Genomic DNA, 20,362 nt, shown 5'->3' on the forward strand with positions numbered 1-20,362 from the left:
GTTAAACAATTGATAGGCTGAAATTGACCATGGTGGGAGTCTTTACACCACAGAAATTGACAGAAACTACAAATCAAGGTTTCACTTCTCCTGCTAGAGAACTGTTTTACCAACATGCATCTGAACCTAACCCCTCACTACAGATCGAGGTTCAGAAAGGGGAAAGATTGTGCAAGGCCACTAAGCTAGGTAACAGTTAATGTGGCCTCCTGGCTCTTACTTTAGTGCATTCTCTGTGCCTGCCATATATAAGGGCAGCATGCTAACTAGAAATCAGACCTGGCCCATGTAGCAGGCAGGAATGTTATCAGAGAAGCCCCAGTGTCCTGGGAAATGCATCCTGGGAAAGGCAGACAGTAAAGCCAGTTTGTACTTTTTCAATCTCTTAATGCTGCCTCATTTAGGAAAATGGCAGATAATGGAACTCACAGCTTCCTGTCTTCCAGGTAACCACACAAGAAACAGTCATGGAGGATAACCCAGAAGATGGGGCCTACATAAAAGGACTCTTCTTAGAAGGCGCCCGTTGGGATAGGGAAACGATGCAGATCGGGGAGTCTCTCCCCAGAATCCTCTATGACCCATTGCCCATTATTTGGCTGAAACCTGGGGAAAATGCAATGTTTCTGCATCAGAACATTTATGTGTGTCCAGTCTACAAAACAAGTGCCCGAAGAGGTATCCTCTCCACCACAGGCCACTCCACCAACTATGTCCTATCCATTGAACTCCCAACCAACAGGCCCCAGAAGCACTGGGTAAACCGAGGAGTAGCCTCACTGTGCCAGCTAGATAACTGATGGCATCTGTCTCAACACAGAAAATAAAAGGAACTTCATTCTTTTTTTTTTTTTTTTTTAAGAAGGTGTTGGGGGTAGAAGTTTAGTACTTTATTTATTTTTGCTGTGTTGGGTCTTCGTTTCTGTGCGAGGGCTTTCTCTAGTTGTGGCAAGCGGGGACCAGTCTTCATTGCGTTGCGCGGGCCTCTCACTATCGTGGCCTCTCTTGTTGCAGAGCACAGGCTCCAGACCCGCAGGCTCAGTAGTTGTGGCTCACGGGCCTAGTTGCTCCGCAGCATGTGGGATCCTCCCAGACCAGGGCTCGAACCCATGTCCCCTGCATTAGCAGGCAGATTCTCAACCACTGCGCCACCAGGGAAGCCCAGGAACTTCATTCTTGACTGAAATCTAGCTTTCCTTTCTTGATAGTCACATGGGATGATGACGATGATGATGATAACCGTTATTAATGGAGCACTTGCTATGAGCCAGGTATTTTAGAGCATTCCTATAAAGTGGGTTATTATCCTTATTTTATGGCTGCAGAAACCATGATATAGAGAAAGCAATATTTTCCAAATCAGATAGCTACGAAAATAGTGGAGCCTAGATTTGAACATAGGCAGTGGGACTCTTCAACCTAGACCTTTAGTCATGTGGCTAAGCTGCCTGGTGGGCTTTTTGGGGTTTTTTTCCCTATTATTTTGCCGTAACTGTCACTGATCTTTAAGTGCTTCTCTCCTAGTCTATTCACATGGGCTAACATTAGGGCTTCTCATAGGTTGAAAGATGCTTGGCCCACTTTTACTTCTTAAAGGCTCTTGATATATTTAAAATGTACTTCTCACAACAATCTTATGCGGTATTATCGTTATCTCCATTTCAGTGATGCAGAGATGGAGGCTTAGAAAAGTAACTAGCTCAATTTTACAGCTAGCCAGTGGCAGAACTGGGACCCCAATTCTTCTCCACTAGCCTACACAGGTGGGCAGAAATTTCAGGAAGAAAGGAGACGCAAGAGAACCATTATTTGTTGCTTGCCATGGTTTGTCCCTGGGCCTTTAGATATCTTGCTTGTACCTATGTTGGATATGATTGTCTCCCCCTCTAGAGGTTCAAGGAGACTAACTTGCTTACAATTATCCAGCTCTTTCACATTGAAAAGCCAGGTTTTGAGCCAAGGTCTGTCTGGCTCTAGAACCTGTGCAGTTTTCACTGCTTCACGCTGCCTCCTTCCTGAGGACTTCACTATATTGTGATGTAGAATCTTAGAAGAGATGCGTAGTTCCAACAACCATGTCCAAGAAATTTCTAGTTTATCACTGTTTCTCCCCAGGGCCAGCTGGAAGAGAATCCTGAGGGAGATAAAAATCAAATTCTTGATATATCCTCAACCAACTCTCTCTTGTGGCTCTTTGGCTCTAAATGGCTACTTCTAGGGCATTCCCTTGATCAGTCCATAGATGAGCAAAGACATAAGGCTTTTTGGGAATCTTAATGTGTCTGGCCTGGCTTCCCTGCCTCTTCACTAGAAGAAATGTCCTGACTTGGGGTCTTTGATTTTTCTTAAATGAAGCTTCTGAGAACCACATAAACATATTCCAGAAAACTTGTTTCTTCATGGGAATGTGGAGCCAATCAAATTCTGATTGAGGACTCTGAATTCTGAGACCAGCAAATCATCTAATTGATCCTAAGTGCAAAAGGGGAGTTCTCCAAATCTTGCCTGGGGCCGATAAAGAGACAGTGAGGTGGAGCCACTCTCTTCCAGCTCCAAGTAGGTAGCTTAAAAGCTGTTTCTCGAAGAAACATAACTTTTTCCAATAGAGGAAAGACAATCAGAATTAATAGATAGCTGGAACTGCCTTATTCTCTATTATTCCAAATAGATTGCTAAGCCATGTGAGATGGAAAGACGGTCAGGATCCCAAATCCCTGAATCTTCGACTGGCTAGGTAAGTCAGATTGTAAGCTATGAGGCAGTGAGAAGGTTGCTAAGAGAACTGAATTTCTCTTACAGTTATCTAACTCCACCTTCAGCGGCAAAAGCTGAGGGAGGCAGGGACTGTTTCGTTCCTCAGGGGTCAAGGGACAGGATGTTCTTGTACGATGAATTAAATTTTTATAACTTAAAAAATTTCCCTCAATTCAAAAGATTCCCCTAAATTTAAGGTCATTTTCTGTTGGGGTCCATGTGTTAATTAATGTCTCTCCCCCTCACCCCCAGGAGAGAGCAGTAGGTTCTTCAGGAGTCCTGGTGAATTAGAGGCTGGGGCCCTGGGGCAGAGATGGCCAGAGATCAGCTCCGTGAGAAGCTGTAGGCCCTGCCTATAAATACCTCAGCAGATGACATCAGACAAACCTTGTCGCCAAGCTAGTCCTTGCTCTTTAAAAATCTAGCTGTTGAGTAAATAGTTTTCAGTCCTTGTCAGCATTGGAAGAAAACTTCATTGAAAGAGGGGATGTAGGGGATACCTTTAAAAGACCAAAGAAGGAGATTTTATAGGGTTGGAGAGAAAATGAAAAGAAAAAATTATAAACAAATAGGTTTCATGGAAAGTTTGGCAGGAAATTATGTTTCTGTGTAATAGAATATGCATCTTTGCGAAGGAGGCTAGGCATATAAAATTCACATTTAGGGAAGATTCCTGGCACACAGAAGGTACTTAGAGGTTAGCTAGCATTAGATGGACTTCCATTTTGGAAGAGTCTGGGTAGGAAGGATGGTTTCTAACCCCTACAGCGTAAAACAAAAATTGCATATTCAAAATCACCTTGAATTACTTAGAAAGGGACAGTGATGGAGCCAGCAAGTCATGTTTCACTCAGTTCAGCACAGCCAGTTTTTCCTCCAATGTAAGAACAGGTCAGTGTTTCATTGACCACCAGATAAAGCAGTTGGCTTGAGTTCACAGGCCTTATATTGCTTTAGAAATACTTACCTTTAAACATCAGAACCACCTCTTGGTAGGGAAATGCTTCCACAATGAGATCAGATAGGAGAGTGACTGATGGAATAGCAGACTGATGTCTCCTAATTGAAGCGAGGCTGGGGTATGTGCTCACCGAATGGGCCGACATGCCTGCCAGCACATGTACATTTCTCTCTCTCCATCAAAGGCCTATAGCTGCATTTGTGTTAAATATGTACATGCTATATCTCTACTGACACAGTATGATATTTGCTCTCCATGTCACTGCCAAACCCTGTAATACTTACTTATCCTGAGCATGAAAAGGTATGTTCCTGCTCACAGGAACGGGCTTTGAAATTGAAATATACATATTTTAAATTAGAGAATCTGTGTGAATCCTAAATCTAGGTATGGGCAGGAAGTTATCAGCTGCTGCTTTTGAGGATCACAAGGCCATTCTGGAAAACAGCAGAGAGAGACCAAAATCACTAGAGATTTTTCTTTATTGGTGATTACCCAGCCCCTTTGGAGGTAAGAGGGAAGGACACTGACATCTCACCTGTATCCACACATGCAGGGGTGTAAGTCCTTTACGTTTTGATCTCTACTTGTCCCATTTCAGTCTGGATATAATTTGAAAGCCAGCTTAGCTCTTGTACTTCCTAATTATGTTAATGTAAAATTCTCATAACGAATGCAGTATGAGTTTCTAGTGAGCCTTTCAGATCCTAAGTGTATCCAAAGTAATTATAGGCTTTAAGATAAACTAAACATATGCATTTACCTAAGACATGAACTTTTGTGTATGTGTATGTCTGGGGCAGAGATGGGTCTCATATAAAATTTCAGTGAAAAACCACGATTGATCCAATGATGCGCTTTTTAAGGGGAGTTGTTTATGTGGAAATTGGAAGTGTCAGAAGACAACAAAGCACACACAAAAAACCCACTTTTAAGCAAATCTATAACTTGAAAAAAAAAAGCCTAAAAATATTCTGAGGGGTGGTATATAGTTTTATAGTAGCCATGAGAACTTCCAGCAACTGGCTAATTTCTTCATATCAGCTGGCACGTGTGGTGACCGGCATTCCCTTGAAGAGCTTTGTCACCTTTCAGTCTTCTGCCCACAGGCCTTAGTCTTGTTTCCAGATGATGCTTCAGTGAGGATATAAGGTCCATGACCTCTAGGGTTAGTGCTGTCCACTCAGGCAGCAAGATCCTGACAAACTGTAGTGATGTGTGAGCACACGCCATGGGGTGAGTACCAGTATTTTGAAGGTTTTAAGAAGATATTTGGATTTTTGCTCCCAATCAAGAAGAGCTTTGTTGTCTGGTTTACATTTAAGACCTAGCTGGCTCATCATTCTCAGAAAAAAACTTTTTTTCTGGGTTAGGAAACTTCATCGTGAGACTTGAGATATACTGGTTTGGCAAATTTCCTCAATTTATCCTGGCTTCGAAGTCCCCGGCCTCGTAGTGGGGTAAGGCCCATAGGAGGTAGATGAATCTGAATAATAATAATAATATTAAGAATTATATTCATTGCAGCAGCTTATATTCACTGAAGATTTACTAAGTACCATGCTCTCTGCTAAGTGCTAACTCTATACTGACTCATGACTCCTTATAGTCCTTATACACATTAATCCTCAATGTAATCTCATAGAGAATTATTATTCTAATATTCACAGATGAGAAAATGGAGGTTCAGGTTAAATAACTTGCTCAAGATTATACACTAAGTGATAGAACCAGGATTTGAACCCAGATCTGTATGATTCCAAAGCTTGTGCTCTTCTTTGCCATATTTCCTGCATGGAGCAAAAAACCACAGATCACACAGTGAGATGAGAGTCCAAAGAAGGTGAGGAAAAAAGTGTATACACAAAGATGTTCTTTGCATAGTGGAAAACTGGGACCAACATAAATGTCTAGTGAAAGGGTGGGTGCTGGTTAAATTATGGCATATTCTTACAATAGGATACAATGCATCCATTTTAAAAGATATCCAAAAGAGAGGAAGTAAAATAAATAGGCGATAAACAGTAGGCCTAGGGTCCCATATACTTTAAGAAAATGTACGTACGTGAGTATAGAAAAAAAGACTAAAAGGATATATTACCAAACTGTTAGGCTGAGCAAATACAATATAAAATTGCTGTTTTTGTAGGTCAAGAGTAGAATATTGGCAATTTCATATGGTCCAACTCAACAGTTATAGCGGTCACTTCCACAGGGTGAGAACTTTTGACAATTTTCACGTTCTACCTTATGCATTCCTTTAATATTTGAATTTTATTCTTTCATTAACAATAAACCTGTGTTTTACAATAAGGAAAATAAAAATATTTCCATAAAAAAGGTGAAAGTCAGAAGAGAAAGCTATGTAAATGTGAGCTGGCTTTCCCTTCCATATAAGGGAAAGTTGTTCAAGTAGGAGAAATCAGGCATTCATTGACATTTTAGTCTGTTGTGATGGGCTGGTGGCCACGCAAGGGTAGCTTATTTCCAACATGCCTGCTACAGTAGCTCTAGACTTCTCAGCAAACACTAGCCCTCTTGGTACACATTCTTGGAAATAACTGGGTTGACAAGGATAAGTACACACTACATGTTAACTGGAGTCACACTTACTGGCCTTGGATAAGGAATCTGGTAATGTAGTCCAATTTCAATCCTGGCTGTGCACTCATCTATACACTGTTTAATCAGGTCTGTGTCTGTAAGCTATTAAAAGGGAAAAAATAGGTGAGATTGTTAGCATCTTTCCAATGCTACATAAAGTATAGGTACACATTTTCTTAAACTTTTTTCAGTTCATTAGCCACTAAATTAAATATTGGTAATTTAAAAAATCAAAAGCAATTTAGCATAAAATTTCCCATGGATTTAACTTTTAAAAATTATTGAGGTAGATAATACAAGCACATGGTAAAAATAATTCAAATAATACAAAAGGATATAATGTAAAATAAAGTCTCCCTCTTCTTCCTGTCTCCCAGTTCCCCTTCTCAGAGACAACAATTATCAGAAGTTTCTTGTTTGTTCTTCCAGGGATATTCTATGCATATATAAGTATACCTCTGTAAACTTAGCATTTCTTCTTATAAAAATGAAAGTTCTGAACCTTGCCTTTTCACTAACAACTTGAGGCTCCTTCTGTATTTACACATACAGAGCTGCCCCATTCTTTTTAACAGCTGCACAAAATTCCAACATAAGGCTGTATTATAATTTAACCAATCTTCTACTGATGGACATTTAGATTATTTCCAATCTTTTGCCATTATAAACAGTGGATCCCTCTAAAAATTTTTTTGGCTCACATGCAAATATATTTGAAAGATCATTTCCTAGAGAGAGAACTGCTAGGTTAAAGGGTTCATGCTTTTTTAATTCTCACAGATATTCCCTGTAGATTCAAATTACCCTCTAAGAGGCTGTACCAATTTACATTCCTAAGAGCAATCCATAAATTACATTCCCACCAACAATGAACAACAGTGCTTCTTCATATCCTCCCCTTGTTGATCAAGTTACTTTCAAGTAACCCAATTATCAGCAAGTGCTGTCTAGAAACCCCGAGTAAGATATTGGAGAATGATCCACCTCCTATTTTGAACTGTAAACTGTCTTGCTCATTAGCGAGGAAAAGAAATGACATTTGAAATTTCAAAACAGTTAAATTGTGGTAGTCCAATTTCAAGTAAAGGAATGAAAAGTTCATTCTGAAAAACAGAAAGCCAGGTAGGAGAAGGGGAGAAACCGTTTCATTCCGAGGAAGGAAAATGAGTCAACACATGCCTCTGCTAAGAGTTTGTAAGTGGGCCTCAAAGCAGAGCTGGGATTGCATCAGCCCCAGATGACACCCACAGTGAAGTCTGGGCCATCGTGGCTTGGAAATTCCAAGGGCATTCTGTCCTATGGTACCTCTTGGAGTAAAGTTCCAGAAACTGCAACACATAGAAAGAACCACAGCTGAGTCCCTTGGGACAGAGGCTCAGCTTTCTGACCTCTGTATTTCTCAGAAGCTATTGCTCTGATGTCCACCTTGGGAGTAGATTTCCATGTTCTCATTTGCTCATTAGGATTTAGACCAATTAATGAGATACCTTTGGGTTATTATTAAGCACTTATAGCAAGTGAGGTTACAAGAGACTACTTATGTCTCTTATGTCTACGTGAGGGATTAGGAAGAAAGAAGCCCCTAATAAAGATGTGGTTAAGGGGGCTGAGGGCTCCTGGGGCTCCAGCTGTCCATTTGAACAAGTTGGGTTAGAGTTTTCCAAATCAGTCATTCAGAGGCTGCCTGCATGATTCTGCCATATCCACAACTACCTATACTAATATTAAACTTTTTCTTTAAATGGACTCTCTAAGCACAGTACTTGCAAAATTATCTGGTACTGTTTTCTTTCTAATACATGGTAAAACAAGTATGTATTTTATTTTATTTATTTATTTATTTATTTGTGGTACGCGGGCCTCTCACTGTTGTGGCCTCTCCCGTTGTGGAGCACAGGCTCTGGACGCGCAGGCTCAGCGGCCATGGCTCACGGGCCTAGCCGCTCCGCGGCATGTGGGATCCTCCCGGGCCAGGGCACGAACCCGTGTCCCCTGCATCAGCAGGTGGACTCTCAACCACTGCGCCACCAGGGAAGTCCCAGTATTTTATAAATTTATTTATTTTATTTTTGGCTGTGTTGGGTCTCCGTTGCTGCACACGGGCTTTCTCTAGTTGCGGCAAGCAGCGGCCACTCTTCGTTCAGGCATGCAGGCTTCTCATCGTGGTGGCTTCTCTTGTTGCGGCACACAGGCTCTAGGCACGCGGGCTTCACCACTGGCAAATACACCACCTCCCTCTGGCTCACACCACATTGGGCCAATTCAAGCAGGGGCAAATGAAGGATTATTATTGCCTTAACTGAAAACCCAAAGGGTCTTGGGCAGTAGTTAGGTGAGTGAACCTGCAAAGGTTTACTGGGCACATACTACTATGATATCCCCAGCACCAGACTAGACACTGTGAGGTCATGGTCCCTGCCTTCAACTATCAAGGATATTACCTTGGCAGAACAACTCTGACACAATGGTATATAATCAACAAGGGCAATGACTGCTACAGACTGCTATCTAGATTCCTATATAGCAGAGTAGCTGGCCATCATGGGGTCGGGTGAGGGCAGAGAACTTGAGGAAGACTTCCTGGAGAAGATCAACTGAATCAAAGTATTTGTAAATGCTCAGTAATTTAGTGACAACCACAAGGCAGGGCCCATGAGATATACTAGAAAAGGATAAGAAACTGTCTATGTGCTCAAGGAACTGACAATCTGGTTAAGGAGACCATACCAACATAAATGAAACAAACAAGAAAAAAAAAAGAGAATATCACCAACTAATTAGGAGTAGGTATAGCTCAGTGGTCTGCAAAATTTTTGATCATATACTTCTTTCAATAAAAAATTTCTGAGCCCTGAGAATTCCCTGGTGGGCCAGTGGTTAGGACTTGGCACTTTCACTGCTGTGGCCTGGGTTCAATCCCTGGTCAGGGAACTAAGATCCCACGAGCCACACAGTGTGGCCAAAAAAAAAAAAATTTCTGAGCCCCATATGTGTATTTATAAGTTTATTAAATATATTAATAATTCCATTATAAATATATATATATAATAGACATTTTTAAAAGAGCGATAAAAATAAATAGAAACAGCACTTACAATATTTTACTTCTATTCCTCAAAGGACTATTTCAGGACCTTGGGGGGTACATACACTCTGATGTGGTATGCATGGTCTATGGTAAGAGCAGAAAAAGTTCACAAGCAGGTTGGTATTAAAAGCAGGGAGACTTCAGGGATTATGAGAAGGGAAGGATATTGTAGATCGAGACGGTTTCTTGTGTAGCACTACCCCAATTGTAATTTTACATTTCTATCTAACTCTGAAACATCTTTCAGGGACCCTGTCTCGGTTTTGCTCAGTTATATCCCTGATGTCTAGTCTGGTGTTTGGAACATGGTAGACACTCAGCTACTTGCTGAATGAAAGAATGAGAGCAGTGGGTCACAAAATAGTGGCAGGAGCTATGACAGAAATGGGAAAGCTGGGAAGGGGAGGTGTTCTTGTGGAAAGATGAGTTCTGCTTTGGGCTACTATGCTTGTGGTGAGTTCCTGCAGGTGGCTGATGACAGGTCAAGATATGGGATCTGGAACCATGGTGCCTGGGCCTCTCAGTGCAGAGGGCTGACCTTCAGAGGACGCTTACAGCTGGTAGGAGTGTGTGTGAAGAAGACAGGGCAGAAAAGGGGACGGAGATGGGGTCAGAGAGGGAAAAGTAAAGAGAGTAAATTGTCAGGAAGTTTCACGAAGGGAACAGTGACAGTGCTGAATCCATGAGATCAATGAGAAAGACGCAAGAAAAGTCAGGAGCTGAGAGCCTCCTTCCATGCTTAGGGCCAGGCAGTCTTCCCAGGGAGCTGACAGCTAGATGCTTTATGGTTTGTCGAGTCAAGCCTCTTGGAATGGTTTTTGGCTCCCTGGTGTCTGGGTTCAACTAGCAAATGGAGGCACTATTTTACCCAATTTTGAGGTCCCAAAGAGCAAAGTCTCTCTGCTAGCCAAAGAGGCTTGAGTTCAAAGCCAAGTTATGAAGGGAACCCCATCTTAAACCTATTCTCTTCCCTCGGAATGGGTTTATACTTGGAGGCTCTGAATAGCTTATGAATTGAAAAAAAACCCAAATTTAACTGCGCACCTCCTGTGGGAGTGGCTGACAACAGGCACAGCGTGTGAGGAACCTATCCTACCCTGGAAATTCTCACTGGCCTGACTCAGGTCACCTGGCTCATGGACTTCCTCTTCTGAAGATGCTGAGCCACTTACCCGCTGGACTGAGACCTGCCAAGAGCGAAGAGAGAAGCCCGGGTTGGGCAAGCCAGCTAGGCTGTGCCTCTGCCCCTTCCTGCTCCACACGCCGTCACTCTGACTTGTGCTGCTCAGTCCTCTCAACTTTAGGACAGAGAAGAAATGAACAAGCACCACAAGAAATTGCTCTCCTCCTTGCAATCTCCAGCTAGAACCTACTTACATTTTTGTTTTTCTGAAACAGTGTTCTGGCTTCATTTAATATGTACTGTTTCTCTTTAATGGTGTCTTCCATCTGCCCTGATGCAGCCTGCCATTTCCTCGCAAGCCTGAAAATTCTGCGGTAGAGGCCAAGAACTTCTTGTCGTGTTGCCGTTGTCATCTTCCGACCCACCAAAATAGAAGAGGAAAAATTTGCATAAAAATTCAATTTGACAGTAGGCAGGGAGGCAGCTGTACATTTTTAAAAATCAAGCTCTTTAATTAGTCTAGAAATAACTGCTCTTTCTGAACAGATCTGTTTGCTAGCGTTGCCAGAACGGTGTTATTATGAATACCAGCGTCTCTGAGATGGCCTTGTACGTCATCCCATGGTTAAAGGTTGCTCAACCTTGCTGTTTGCCATGATGGCCACTTTTATGACCATGACAAAACCAAAATGCACATTTAGTGTTCTTTAAACCAGTATATTCTTTGCCAGAATATCTTAGGAATGATGCTTTTAGTGTATATTCTGGTAAAATTACATCACTAACCTGAGTGCATAGGAGAAGCCACATTTTGAATAACTGAATTTTCTAGTTAAGTGTGAACTTGAGTTTAATGCAGGGATTGCAAACTCAAGTGCCTCTGGAGCCTGGCAGGTAACAAAATGAGGGCAACCGGCTGGGTGGGGACAGTGGCCAACTAGAGAATATGTACCCCCTTGAAAGGGGACAGTTGCTACTCTGCCCCAGCCAGCTGCTGTCATGTAGAATTGAGGGCCTAAGGGTGCCAGATTTCCTGATAGCTTAACAATAGGTGGCAGTCGAGATTTTTAAAATATGAAACTCCAAAAAAGACAGTAATTCCTTATTTTTGAAAATGTGAGTACCCAACATAAAATGAATCTGCAGGCTCAATTCCACCCAGAGTTTGTCAGCTTGCAAACTGTTTTTTAGTTCATCATAACCTTGTCGAAAATATTTCTCAAAATTGTTGGTCTACTTCCTTGTCCACATAAGAACTGTATAATAAGTACAACTGAAAATCTCTCTGATGATTGAAGATCTTGTGGCCCCTCCGGGATTTGACTGCAGGACTTCAACAGGACTGGGGGAAAAAGAGACTCCACTCTTGGAGGGCACACACAATGTAGTGTCAGCATCAGGACCTGGGGAAAGGAGCAGTGACCCAATAGGAGACTGAACCAGACCTACCTGCTTGTGTTGGAGGGTCTCCTGCAGAGGTGGGGGACAGCTGTGGCTCACCCCAAGGACAACAACATTAGCAGCGGAAGTTCTGGGAAATACTCCTTGGCGTGAGCCCTCCCAGAGTCCACCATTAGCCCCACCAAAGAGCCTGTAGGCTCCAGTGCTGGGTCTCCTCAGGCCAAACAACCAACAGGGAGGGAACTCAGCCCCACCCATCAGCAGACAAGCGGATTAAAGTTTTACTGAGCTCTGCCCACCAGAGCAACACCCAGCTGTACCCACCACTAGTCCCTCCCATCAGGAAGGTTGCACAAGCCTCTTAGATAGCCTCATCCACCAGAAGCAAGAAGATCTGCAATCCTGCAGCCTGGGGGATGTAAAACACATTCTCAGAAAGACAGACAAAATGAAAAGGCAGAGGACTATATACCAGATGAAGGAATAAGATAAAACCCCAGAAAAACAGCTAAATGAAGTGGAGATAGGCAACCTTCCAGAATTCAGAATAATGATAGTGAAGATGATCCAGGACCTCGGAAACAGAATGGAGAAGATGCAGGAAATGTTTAACAAAGACCTAGAAGAATTAAAGAACAAACAAACAGAGATGAACATTACAATAATAAAAATTAAAAAAAAAATAGACTAGAAGGAATCAATAGCAGAACAGCTGAGGCAGAAGAACGGATAAGTGACCTGGAAGACAGAATGGTGGAATTCACTGCTGCAGAACAGAATAAAGAAAAAAGAATTAAAGGAACTGAAGACAGCATAAGAGACCTCTGGGACAACATTAAACACACTAACATTAGCATTATAGAGGTCCCAGAAGGAAAAGAGAGAGGGAAAGGACCCAAGGAAATATTTGAAGAGATTATAGTTGAAAACTTCCCTAACATGGGAAAGGAAATAGCCACCCAAGTCCAGGAAGTGCAGAGAGTTCCAGGCAGGATAAACCCAAGGAGAAACATGCCGAGACACGTAGTAATCAAATAGACAAAAATTAAAGAAAAATTATTAAAACAAGGGAAAAATGACAACATACAAGGGAACTCCCATAAGGTTAACAGCTGATTACTCAGACGAAACTCTACAAGCCAGAAGGGAGTGGCACGATATATTTAAAGTGATGAAAGGGAAGAACATACAACCAAGATTACTCTACCGGCAAGGATCTCATTCAGATTCAATGGAGAAATCAAAAGCTTTACAGACAAGCAAAAGCTAAGAGAATTCAGCACCACCAAACCAGCTCTACAACAAATGCTAAAGGAACTTCTCTAAGTGGGAAACACAAGGGAAGAAAAGGACCTACAAAAAAAAACCTAAAACAATTAAGAAAGTGGTAATAGGAACATACATATCGATATTTACCTTACATGTGAATGGATTAAATGCTCCAACAAAAAGACACAGGCTGGGGCTTTCCTGGTGGCACTGTGGTTGAGAGTCCGCCTGCCAGTGCAGGGGACACGGGTTCATGCCCCGGTCCGGGAAGATCCCACATGCCGCGGAGCAGCTGGGCCCGTGAGCCATGGCCGCTGAGCCTGTGTGTCCGGAGCCTTTGCTCCACAATGGGAGAGGCCACAACGGGGAGAGGCCCGCGTACCGCAAAAAAAAAAAAAAGACACAGGCTCACTGATTGGGTACAAAAAGAAGACCCATATATATGCTGTCTACAAGTGACCCACTTCAGACCTAGGGACACATACAGACTGAAAGGGGATGGAAAAAGATATTCCATGCAAATGGAAATCAAAAGAAAGCTGGAGTAGCAATACTCATATCAGACAAAGTAGACTTTAAAATAAAGAGTCTTACAAGAGACAAGGAAGGACACTACATAATGATCAAGGGATCAATCCAAGAAGAAGATAAAACAATTATAGATACATACGCACCCAACATCGGAGCACCTCAATACGAGTGTTAACAGCCATAAAAGAGGAAATCGACAGTAACACAATAGTGGGGCGCTTTAACACCTCACTTACACCAATGGACAGATCATCCAGACAGAAAATTAATAAGGAAACAGAAGCTTTAAATGACACAATAGACCAGATAGATTTGATTGATACTTATAGGACATTCCATCCAAAATCAGCAGATAACATTTTCTTCTCAAGTGCACATGGAACATTCTCCAGGATAGATCACATTTTGGGTCACAAATCAAGTCTTGGTAAATTTAAGAAAATTGAAATCATATCAAGCATCTTTTCTGACCACAATGCTATGAGATTAGAAATAAATTACAGGGAAATAAAACGTAAAAAACACAAACACGTGGAGGCTAAACATTATTAAATAACCAGGAGATCACTGAAGAAATCATAGAGGAAATCAAAACAATGCCTAGAGACAAATGACAACGAAACACAATGATCCAAAACTTACGGGATGCAACAAAAGCAATTCTAAGAGGAAAGTTTATAGCAGTACAATCCTACCTCAAGAAACAAGAAAAATCTCAAATAAACAATCTAACCTTACACCTAAAGGAACCAGAGAAAGTAAAACAAACAAAACCCAAAGTTAGTGGAAGGAAAGAAATTGTAAAGATCAGAGCAGAAATAAATGAAATAGAAGCAAAGAAAACAATAGCAAAGATCAATACAACTAAAAGCTGGTTCTCTGAGAAAAAACACAAAATTGATAAACCTTTAGCCAGACCCATCAAGAAAATGAGGGAGAGGACTCAAATCAATAACATTAGAAATGAAAAAGGAGAAGTTACAATGGACACTGCAGAAATACAAAGCATCATAAGAGAGTACTACAAGCAACTCTATGCAAATAAAGTGGACAACCTGGAAGAAATGGACAAATTCTTAGAAAGGTATACCTTCCAAGACCGAACCAGGAAGAAATAGAAAAAATGAACAGACCAATCACAAGTAATGAAATTGAAACTGTGATTAAAAATCTCCCAACAAACAAAAGTCCAGGACCAGATGGCTTCACAGGTGAATTCTATCAAACATTTAGAGAAGACCTCACACCCATCCTTCTCAAACTCTTCCAAAAAACTGCAGAGGAAGGAACACTCCCAAACTCATTCTACAAGGCCACCATCACCCTGAGACCAAAACCAGTCAAAGATACTACAAAAAAAGAAAATTACAGACCAATATCACTGATGAATATAGATGCAAAAATCCTCAACAAAATGCTAGCAAACTGCATGCAACAACAATGATTAAAAGGATCATACACCATGATCAAGTGGGATTTATCCCAGGGATGCAAGGATTCTTCAATACATGCAAATCAATCAATGTGATAAACCATATTAACAAATTGAAGAATAAAAACCATATGATCATCTCAATAGATGCAGAAAAAGCATTTGACAAAATTCAACACCAATTCATGATAAAAATCTCCAGAAAGTGGGCACACAGGGAACCTATCTCAACATAATAAAGGCCATATATGACAAATCCACAGCAACCATCATTCTCAATGGTGATAAACTGAAAGCATTTCCTCTAAGATCAGAAACAAGTCAAGGATGTCCACTATTATTCAACATAGTTTTGGAAGTCCCAGCCATGGCAATAAGAGAAGAAAAATAAATAAAATGAATATGAATTGGTAAAGAAGTAAAAGTGTCACTGTTTGCAGATGACATGATACTATACATATATAATCTTAAAGATGCCACCAGAAAACTTCTAGAGCTAATCAATGAATTTGGTAAAGTTGCAGCATACAAACTTAATGCACAGAAATCTCTTGCATTCCTATACACTAACAATGAAAAATCAGAAAGAGAAATTAAGAAAACAATCCCATTCACCATTGCAACAAAAAGAATAAAATACCTAGGAATAAACCTACCTAAGGAGGCAAAAGACCTGTACTCAGGAAACTATAAGACATTGATGAAAGAAATCAAAGATGACACAAACAGATGAAGAGATATACCATGTTCTTGCACTGGAAGAATCAATATTGAGAAAATGAATATGCTACCCAAAGCAATCTAGGATTTCAATGCAATCCCTATGAAATTACCAGTGGCATTTTTTACAGAACTAGAACAAAAAAATCTTAAAATTTGTGTGGAGACACAAAAGACCCTGAATAGACAAAGGAATCTTAAGGGAAAAAAACAGAGTTGTAGGAATCAGACTCCCTGACTTCGGACTATACTACAAAGCTACAGTCATCGAGACAATATGGTACTGGCACAAAAACAGAAATATAGAACAGGAACAGGATAGAAAGCCCAGAGATAAACCCACGCACCTATGGTAAACTAATCTATGATGAAGGAGGCAAGGATATACAATGGAGAGAAGACAGTCTCTTCAATAAGTGGTGTTGGGAAAACTGGATGGCTACATGTAAAAGAATGAAATTAGAACAGTCCCTAATACCACACACAAAAATAAACTCAAAATGGATTAAAGAGTTAAATATCAGACCAGACGCTAAAAACTCTTAGAGGAAAACAGTCAGAACACTCTGACATAAATCACGGCAAGATCTTTTTTGACCCACCTCCTACAGTAATGAGAACAAAACCAAAAATAAACAAAAGGGACCTAATGAAACTTAAAAGCTTTTGCACAGCAGAGGAAACTATAAACAATACAAAAAGACAACCCTCAGGATGGGAGAAAATATTTGCAAAGGATTAATCTCCAAAATATATAAACAGCTCATGCAGCTCAATATTAAAAATGCAAATAACCCAATCAAAAAATGGGCAGAAGACCTAAACAGACATTTCTCCAAAGAAGACATACAGATATTCAAGAGGCACATGAAAAGCTGCTGAACATCGCTAATTATTAGGGAAATGCAAATCAAAACTATAATGAGGTATCACCTCACACTGGTTAGAATGGGCATCATCAGAAAATCTACAAACAACAAATGCTGGAGAGGATGTGGAGAAAAGGGAACCCTCTTGAACTGTTGGTGGGAATGTAAATTGATACAGCCACTATGGAGAACAGTATGGAGGTTCCTTAGAAAACTAAAAATAGAATTACCATATGACCCAGCAATCCCACTACTGGGCATATACCTTGAGAAAACCATAATTCAAAAAGAGTCATGCACCACAATGTTCACTGCAGCACTATTTACAATAGCCAGGACATGGAAGCAACCTAAGTGTCCATTGACAGATGAATGGATATGGCACATATACACAATGGAATATTACTCGGCTATAAAAAGAAATAAAATTGAATTATCTGTAGTGAGGTGGATGGACCTAGAGTCTGTCATACAGAGTGAAGTAAGTTAGAAAGAGAAAAACAAATACCGTATGCTAACATATATATATGGAATCTAAAAAAAAAAAAAGGTTCTGAAGAACATAGGGGCAGGACAGGAATAAAGATGCAGACGTAGAGAATGGACTTGAGGACACAGGGAGGGGGAAGGGTAAGCTGGGACGAAGTGAGAGGGTGGCACTGACATATATACACTACCAAACGTAAAATAGCTAGTGGGAAGCAGCTGCATAGCACAGGGAGATCAGCTTGGTGCTTTGTGACCACCTAGAGGGGAGGGATAGGGAGGGTGGGAGGGAGACACAAGAGGGAGGGGATATGGGGATACATATAGCTGATTCACTGTGTTGTACAACAGAAACTAACACAACATTGTAAAGCAATTATACTCCAATAAAGATGTTAAAAAATAAGGTAATAAATATAATATTTCACTTTCACATTTTTCAGTAAAAATAATTGTAGTTTCTTCAAAAAAAACCCCACTAAAAATAGAATTACCATATGACCCAACAATCCCACTACTGGGCATATACCCAGAGAAAACCATAATTCAAAAAGACACATGCACTCCAATGTTCACTGCAGCCCTGTTTACAACAGCCAGGTCATGGAAGCAACCTAAATGTCCATCGACAGACAAATGGATAAAGAAGATGTCATACATATATACAATGGAATATTACTCAGCCATAAAAAGGAACGAAATTGGGTCATTTGTAGAGATGTGGATGGACCTAGAGACTGTGATATTGAGTGAAGTAAGTCAGAAAAAGAAAAACAAATGTTGTATATTAACGCATATATGTGGAATCCAGAAAAATAGTACAGATGAACCAGTTTGCAAGGCAGAAATAGAGACACATATGTAGAGAACAAACGTGGACACCAAGGGGCGAAAGCGGCAGAGGAGGGTGCTGGTGGTGGGATGAATTGGGAGATTGGGATTGACATCTATACACTAATACGTATAAAATGGATAACTAATAAGAACCTGCTGTATAAAAAAGATAAATAAAATTCAAAAAAAGAAAAAGTATGAACAGGCCAATTACCAGTAATGAAATTGAATCAGTAATTTAAAAATTCCCAGTAAACAAAAATCCAGGACCAGAGGGCTTCACAGGTGAAATCTACCACACATTTAGAGAAGAGTTAACACCTATCCTTCTCAAACTATTCCAAAAAATTCCACAGGAAGGAACACTTCTGAACTTATTCTATGAGGCCAGCATCACCCTGATATCAAAAACAGACAAAGATATCACAAAAAAAGATAATTACAGGCCAATGTCACTGATGAATGTAGATGCAAAAATCCTCAACAAATTATTAGCAAACCGAATCCAACAAGACACCAAAAGGATCATACACCATGACTAAGTGGGATTTCAATATCTGCAAATCAGTCAATGTGATACACCATGTCAACAAATTAAAAATTAAAAATCACAGGATCATCTCAATAGATGCAGAAAAAGCTTTTGACAAAATTCAACATGCATTTGGGACTTCCCTCGTGGTCCAGTGGTTAAGACTCCATGCTTCCACTGCAGGGGGCATGGGTTCGATCCCTGGTCAGGGAACTAACATCCTGCATGCTGCATGGCATGGCCAAAAAAAGTGAAAAAAATAAAATTCAACATCCATTTATGATAAAAACTCCCCAGAAAGTGAGCATAGAGGGGACATCCCTCAAAATAATAAGGGTCTTATATGACAAACCCACAGGTAACATACTCAGTGATGAAAAGCAGAAAGCAGCCCACTCTCACCAATTTTTTAATTCAACATAGTTTTGGAAGTCCTAGCCACAGCGATCAGAGAAGCAAAAGAAATAAAAGGAATCCAAATTGGAAAGGAAGAAGTACAACTGTCACGTGTGCAGATGGCATGAAACCATACATAAAAAATTCTAAAGATGCCACCAGAAAACTACTGGAGCTCATCAATAAGTTCAGTAGTGTTGTGGGATACAAAATTAATATATAGAAATCTGTTGCACTTGTCTGTACTAACAACAAACTATCAGAAAGAGAAATCAAGGAAACAATCCTATTTAGCATCATATCAAAAAGAATCAACTATCTCAGAATAAACCTACCAAGGAGGTAAAAGACCTGTACTCAGAAAACTATAAGGCACTGATGAAAGAAACTGAAGAGGATGCAAACAGATGAAAAGATATACCATGTTCTTGGACTGGAAGAATTAACATTGTTAAAATGACCATACTACCCAAGGCAATCTACAGATTCAGTGCAATCCCTGTCAAAATACCAATGGCATTTTTCACAGAACTAGAACAAATAATTTTAAAATTTGTATGGAAACACAAAAGACTCTGAATAACCAAAGCATCTTCAGAAAGAACAGAGCTGGAGGCTTCATGCTCCTTGACTTCAGACTATACTACCAAGCTACAGTTATCAAAATAGCATCATATATCATTTATAAAAATAAACTCAAAATGGATTAAAGACCTAAATATAGAACTGAAAACCATAACACTCTTAGGAGAAATCATAGGCAGAACAGTCTTTGACATAAATCGTAGCAAGTTTTTTTTGACTTGTCTTCTAAGACAAAGGAAACAAAAGCAAAACTAAACAAATGGGACCTAAGTAAACTAATAAGCTTTTTCACAGAAAAGGAAACCATTGACAAAATGAAAAGACAACCTACTGAATCGGAGAAAATGTTTGCAAATGATATGACCAATAAAGGGTTAACATGCAAAATATATAAACAGCTCATATAACTAAACATCAAAAAAACAACCTGATTAAAAAATGGGCAGAAGACCTGAATAGACATTTTTCCAAAGAAGGCACAGAGATGGCCAACAGTCACATGAAAAGATGCTCAACATCGCTAATCATCAGAGAGATGCAAATCAAAACCATGATATCACCTCACACCTGTCAGATGGCTATCATCAAAAAGAACATAAATAACAAATGTTGGCGAGGGTGTGGAGAAAAGGGAACTGTTGGTGGGAATGCAACTTGGTGCAGCTACTATGGAAAACAGTATGGAGGTTCCTCAAAAAACTAAAAATAGAATTACCATATGATCCAGCAATTCCACTCCTGGGGTACATATCTGAAAAAAAACACTAATTCAAAAAG

The 20,362-nt window shown here is 40.3% G+C and overlaps 2 protein-coding genes across 5 annotated transcripts in view; one reads left to right on the forward strand and one right to left on the reverse strand.

Annotated features, from left to right (window-relative positions):
- DNAH3 (dynein axonemal heavy chain 3) overlaps nt 1–800 on the forward strand; it is a gene marked incomplete at both ends in the record, with an annotated part of 188,647 nt that extends 187,847 nt beyond the window's left edge. The window contains one exon of the mRNA XM_082858163.1: nt 447–800. Within this exon, the coding sequence (XP_082714289.1) occupies nt 447–800 (354 nt within the window). The remainder of the gene's footprint in view (nt 1–446) is intronic.
- Nucleotides 801–4,252: 3,452 nt separating this feature from the next.
- LYRM1 (LYR motif containing 1) overlaps nt 4,253–20,362 on the reverse strand; it is a 30,267-nt gene continuing 14,157 nt past the window's right edge. For all 4 annotated transcript variants that reach the window (XM_082858189.1, XM_082858186.1, XM_082858187.1 and 1 more), the window contains 3 exons: nt 10,785–10,943; nt 6,329–6,421; nt 4,253–5,201 (listed from right to left, as the gene is read on the reverse strand). In XM_082858189.1, the coding sequence (XP_082714315.1) occupies nt 5,085–5,201; nt 6,329–6,421; nt 10,785–10,943 (369 nt within the window). In that variant the 3' untranslated portion in view covers nt 4,253–5,084. The remainder of the gene's footprint in view (nt 5,202–6,328; nt 6,422–10,784; nt 10,944–20,362) is intronic.

This window comes from Leucopleurus acutus, assembly GCF_964270905.1.
Source record: "Leucopleurus acutus genome assembly, chromosome: 16".
Lineage (NCBI taxonomy): Eukaryota > Metazoa > Chordata > Mammalia > Artiodactyla > Delphinidae > Leucopleurus > Leucopleurus acutus.